The following is a 6000-nucleotide window of genomic DNA, read 5'->3' as shown; positions in this document are numbered from 1 at the left end:
CTGGCATTTTTTATTCTGTGCTGCACATTGTATTGTTGCATGCCACCCCAGTCTCCGAGTGGTGCGACATTTCAGGGTTTTCCAGGCGATATAAAACAGTCATTGAAGTTACTGAAGGACCATGGACTTTCTTAGAAGCCACCCAGACAGAAAACATTTCTCATTTGCGCGCGCACCATTCCCCCCCGCCCCCGCAGTCCTTTTTTATGTAACGTCTTGGCAAAGGCAAGGGCTTGCTAAATATCATCCGGAACGGGACCGGCACGAACAAAGGCCATGGGATTACGCAGCCCGGCATCTGCCGGGGCACAGGCAGCGGCGAGGGGGAGCGGGCATCCAATGCGCGCGGGGGATTTCCTGCACAATAAAGCCGGAGCTCTCTTTCTCCCAGCGAGCCGGCAGAGCGGCCGGCCAATGGGCTCTCGCGAGCCGGGCGCGCAGGGCGCGGGGAGGCGTGTCCCGGGCGGAGCGCGCGGCCGGCTGTGCGCTCGGGGGTGGCGGCTGCTCGGCGCCGCTGGATGGGCAGAAGCGCTTCGGCCGCCCGGGGGTCACTGACTGTGGCATCGTGACAGCCGCTGGCGGAGATGGCGAAGGCCGAGATCCCCGCAGAAGCCCCGCGGCTCTTCACGTGGGACGAGATCCAGCTGCGATCGGGCAGGTCGCCGGAGCGGTGGCTGGTGATCGACAGGAAAGTCTACAACATCAGCCAGTTCCACAAGCGGCACCCGGGGGGCTCCCGCGTGATCAGCCACTATGCGGGGCAGGACGCCACGGTGAGGGGGCCGAAGGAGAGCGGGGGCGCCAGAGGGGATGCCCAACGCAGCGAAGCCGGGGAGCGGTGGGGGCGGAGATCATGTTTCGGGGGCCGGGCTGGAGGGCGAGAGATGCCTGGAAGAATAAGGTTACTGGATAGGCCGGCATGTGTGTGGTGTTTTGCGCGGGCTTTACTGGAGAAGTGATCATTCTTGCGACCCGATCCTACACGTGTTTACTGGGAAGCAATCTCCGGGACTTAGAATCGTAGAGTTGGAAGGGTCATTTAGTCCAAGCCCCTGCAATGCAGGAATCTTTTGCCCAACGTGGGGTTCGAACCCGAAACCCTGAGATTAAGAGTCTCATTCTCTACCGACTGAGCTATTCAGTGCAAAGCCATGCTTCGGATTCCAACATCTGGAGCCCACTCAGCCACACCGAGGGCCCTGGAGTGGCCAAAAGATCCTGCAGGGGTTTCTTCATGAAGAGGCTATGCTTTATGCTCAAAAGGACAGGAGTTGCCATAGGCAATGATGAATACTTAAACATAAGAAATAACTAACTGACCAATCACATCAGTTCTGCCCAACAAAGTCCACCCCCCCCAAACAAATATCCTATCTATGCCCATGTATATATGGTGAGGGATGGAACATTTACATTTTCTGACTGGAGGCAGTGGCGTAGCGTGGGGGGTGCAGGGGGAGCCGGCCGCACCGGGCGCAACATCTGGGGGTTAGGGTTAGGGGGCGCAAATCCATGGGTTAGGGGGCGCAAATTACTTGCCTTGCCCCGGGTGCTGACAACCCACGCTACGCCACTGACTGGAGGTAGAGAAAGAAAAATAACTCTGCACATGCTCAGAAACACTGTTATTTCACATGTCTCACAGTGATCACTTTTCTAGTTGTAAAAACATGCCGTACATTCCTCATGCGCAGGGACAGATCACCTGTGGACCTCTGGGTGTTGCTGGCCTCCCAGCCTTCTTCAGCTTTATGCAGCATAGGCCATGTGGTCTGGGGTGGAGTTGGGAGTCCAGCAATGTTTAGAGGACCACAGGCTCCCCATCCTTTTTGTAGGACTTGGACAAAAATGAGAAGGCTATGAATGAACATATGCCTATTTGTGTGAGAGAGCAGGAACTCTGGAAGAGAGGAAAGCATGGTGACTGGCCTGTGTGCTTTGCTAGTTTGTTTGTCTGTATGTACTGTGTCTATCTATTTGTTGGTCTATATGCCTCACTCTTCTTCCCAAAGCATGTTCAAATAACCCCCATAGAAAACTAACATGGTCAGGGAGAGAGCTAGGCAGACCGTTTCTCCCCAATACATTTATTTCCCATGTGTACCGTCTTGTACAAGTACCAACTTGAGAATGAGGATAACTTTTCAAAATGATGACTGCAACCTATTAGGGCCGGCCCTACCATTAGGCAGAGCAAGTCAATTGCCTTAGGTCTCAGAGGCTTGGTGGGGCAGCATCACGCATCCAGCCATTTCTCTTGGACATTTTCCTCTGTTAGAGACCAGAGCTATTATGTGTGCCCCAGGCCGGTCATCCACCCCCATAACCATCCTGCTACCCTTGGTTGCACTGGAGGATGCTATCCTGTTGCAAGCATTGAAGTAAGATTCAGTTGCCAGTCTAGTCAGTACCTGGGTGTGTACATGTGGGGCAAATTATCCTTTGCTTCAGGCAGCAAAATGTGTTTGGGCTGGCCCTGCTTATTAGGCATCTATGCAGTGTTCTATTTGTGTTCACATTAGAAATGGCTCTCCTGATGGGGTGGAGCTACAGCACTAGCCTTCTGGCAGTGGAGAGGGGGGAGGTGGCGGGGAGAATGGTGCGCTGCAGGCACACCAGTGGAGTCAGTCTGGCGCTCCTGCCGGCGGGTCTGCACTACACTGACCTCCACCCTTCTTCCTGGCAAGTGGCAGTGACATCTGGTATTGTGAATCTGCCCCACTGTTTGCATGTACTAAATTTAAGTTTAGCATGACATATATGCAACCAGGAATCAGCCACAGCAAGCCTAATGTGCCCCCCTTTGCATAACCATAGCTTACCACGCCATCCAGACTTGGAATTATGATTAATAAAAACTTAACTTTGATAATTATGGCGTGACGTTGATTTGCCTGAAACCAACCCTTATTAAAGTTAACCATGGTTTGGTCCAGCAACAAACCATGGCTAACCATAAAAAACGGGAGCTTCCAAACCTTTCTGTGGAAAGAGAAGTGGGGAGCATTCGCTTATCTGCAGGACATTTCACACTTCATACTAAACTGTGATAGATACAATAAATACCTGCTAAGAGTCCAAGTGCTTGTTTATCTACACAAACTTGTTTGTAACTCCATGGGAGAACTGTACTGGGGGAAGTGGAGAAGCAGTAGGTTTGATAAAGGTTAAGTAGTCTCTGTGCCCTTCTGCCCTATCCCATCAGCTCTCCTCCCGAAATGGCTTCTGTTTAAATGGAAGATGAGTCTATCAGGATTTTGTTGCATGCATTGTGTGTTAATCTTAGTTAAGTTGCAAGTGTCAAGTCAAGTAATGCCATTTTCTTCTTGCACATCCTCATAACCACCTTGTGGGGCTGGCTGCTATTCTTTGTATTTTGCCTTGGAGAGCTGAAGTGGAAAGCCACGTAGAAGTATTTGATCTGGGTTTAAAACCCAACCACAGCATAGACTTATTGCAGTCATGGCTAACCTCTGATTTGAACCTAAGTCATTACTTCGCTTCACTGATGGGATCCCAGAACAGCAGAAGCTTGGATTAACGGACCTCCAGTTTACGTAGCATTTACGTGGCTGTACTTTTTATGGAACTCAGATAGTCTTGTGCTTACAGTGAGGTTTCTGTCTGAACCACTTCTCACAAAATCAGATTTCAACCGGTCGTGTAGCTACTCTAGCCTTTTTAGAAATGATAGTGGTGGCATACTAAACGGCAATTTGTGTGTGCGATGAATGGCTCAGCTGTCTGACTCATCATGTACATAGCACAATCCAGACACAAAAAAAATGCATCTGGCAATGTGCATCGTGGCAGTGTGAATTGACTCTGAATAAGCCATGTATTTTAGTCTGGATTTAGCAGCCTTGAGGACATGCTGAAAGCTTAACACTTGTGCAATTGGAAACAAAGATGAAATACTGTTCATCTGGCAAAAAAAAGCTGTTACAGGTCACACACACAAAACACAGAAAATCTAAAAAATGTAAGAAAATGAGATGTTCCCCTTCTACTTCCTGCTGCCCAGCTAACTATTCCAGTTCCGAGAAGGTGATTTACAAGGTCCCTCTCTATCGCCTCCCTCCTCTCCCTTTTTCATTACTGCCTGGTTTTTACAACAGCCATTGTGAGGATTGGCTGAATCTTATGGTACCACCGTCTACAGATCAGCCTACGAACCACCCCCTTTCCCCCTTCCAATGAGAAAACTAACAGGAAAATACCGTTCCCCACTCCCAGGATTCAGATAAACTTAGGAACAGCGGATACAATCTCTCTCTCTCTCTCTCTCTCTCTCTCTCTCTCTCGTACATCCAGCACTGGAAGTAGTTATATCAGCTGCATTTTAAAACACTTTCCTGGCCAGCCTTAAAGGGCCAGCACCATCCAAAAGCACACAAATTACGGATAGCATGTGTTGATCAGTATCGTGGAAAAGAAGGAAAGAATAAAAGCCAATACAGAGATTTTTTAGAAAGGGGACATTTTCGGTCTGAGGGGTGTCAACAGCAGAGGCATTATATTAGACAAGAAGAAACCAGCTTCTTTCCTGAGGTCCTCACACCACTTGAACAGAAGAGTGACTGACACTATGTCAGTGTGATATAAATATGTTGTTGTTGTTACTATTTATTCAATTTATATCCTGCCCTTCCTGCCAAAGGAGCCCAGGGCAGCAGACATGACAATAATAATAAAACAGCTTAAAACATGTTTAAAACATGCTATAAAGAAAAGTGGATTATGCATCAAACCCAGGCCTGAGCACAGACTGGAATGGGTCCAGATAATCTGTTTCCTCCAATAGTGCTTTCAGCTGAACTAAAAAGACCCTCTTGAGCATTTGAGGCAGATTTAGGGCAGTGTGACCTGTTCTCCCCAACTGGCACTGAGCCTAGTGAGCGCCACAGGGTGTCACAACTATGACATAGTGAATTGAGCAGAACGGAAGGCGAGAGGCGGGTGGGGTGCTTAATTTTGGCCTTGTACATGGCACTGCTGAAATTTGAAAGACCAAAGTCCACCCCTGTAAGCACTTTTACCTCAAAAGGGGGATGTTAGAAGCCTGGAGTACCCCCTGTCTACAAACCTGTTTCTTTGGGGGGAAGCACACGCCTTCCCTGGACATGGCGGTGTGGGGGGTAGTGTGTCAGACCAGTGTTCAAATTCTTACTCAGCCTGAAACTCAGTGGATTGCTGTGAGGGGAATGGAAAACTATACGCCACCTAGGGCTCCTTGGTCAGGTTGTGCACCTAATTATCACACTGACTTGAGAGCACAGGCTTGTTTAGGTGACACAGGGCAGGCCATGTGGTACACACAGCTTTACCTACTCCCTACTCCTCAGCATTTGCTGCCTGAGGTGGCTGCCTCACTCTGCCTTATGGTAGGGCTGGCGCCTTGTTATACAGACAAGCTAAATAGCACATGGAGAGGAATGTGAGGTTGCAGAAGTTTTGCTCTGCCTTCTTATATGTATCTGAATCAATATTAGATTGGGGTTGGGAGGCCTTTCAATAACAGCCAGGAAAATTCACACGTTCTTATAAAACATAAGGGTTATTTGCTGGTATTTCTACACAACCCTGTCACCAGCTTTGTCCTGTTTATAACACTCAGGGACTGAATGAATGGTTGGCAGACATCAATCAGTCATTTATTGTATTTGACTAAAAGCCATCAAAAATCCAGTTACAGGTCCAGCAAATCAAATCAAACCTATTAAAAGAGATCCAGAAATATACATCCATTTACATTAAATCAAATTAATGAATCCCTGCACAATCTACAGAATTGTCTTTTATGTAGCCAGCACAGATACATTTTAGGGGCTTTTGCAAATAAGGCTGTTTCATATGTGACAAGCGGGTCGCAGTCAGATAATAGCCAACATGTTTTCACTTCAGGGTTCTGTCCCTGTAGCGGTGCCAACATCTGTTCCAAAAATATATCTCTGGGGTTTTGATAGAGCTGACAATGGAGTATATAATGGGGAATATCTT

The 6000-nt window shown here is 48.3% G+C and overlaps 1 protein-coding gene across 2 annotated transcripts in view; it reads left to right on the top strand.

Moving 5' to 3' along the window:
* Positions 1-384: 384 nt before the first annotated feature.
* Positions 385-6000, top strand: part of LOC310666401 (acyl-CoA (8-3)-desaturase-like) — a 27173-nt gene continuing 21557 nt past the window's right edge. For both annotated transcript variants that reach the window (XM_083417132.1, XM_083417131.1), the window contains exon 1: positions 385-773. In XM_083417132.1, coding sequence (XP_083273258.1) covers positions 585-773 — 189 coding nt within the window. In that variant the 5' untranslated portion in view covers positions 385-584. The remainder of the gene's footprint in view (positions 774-6000) is intronic.

The sequence above is a fragment of the Podarcis tiliguerta genome (assembly GCF_965153285.1).
Source record: "Podarcis tiliguerta genome assembly, chromosome: 1".
NCBI classification, from domain to species: Eukaryota; Metazoa; Chordata; class Lepidosauria; order Squamata; family Lacertidae; genus Podarcis; species Podarcis tiliguerta.
This window is presented reverse-complemented; position numbering and strand designations above follow the sequence as displayed.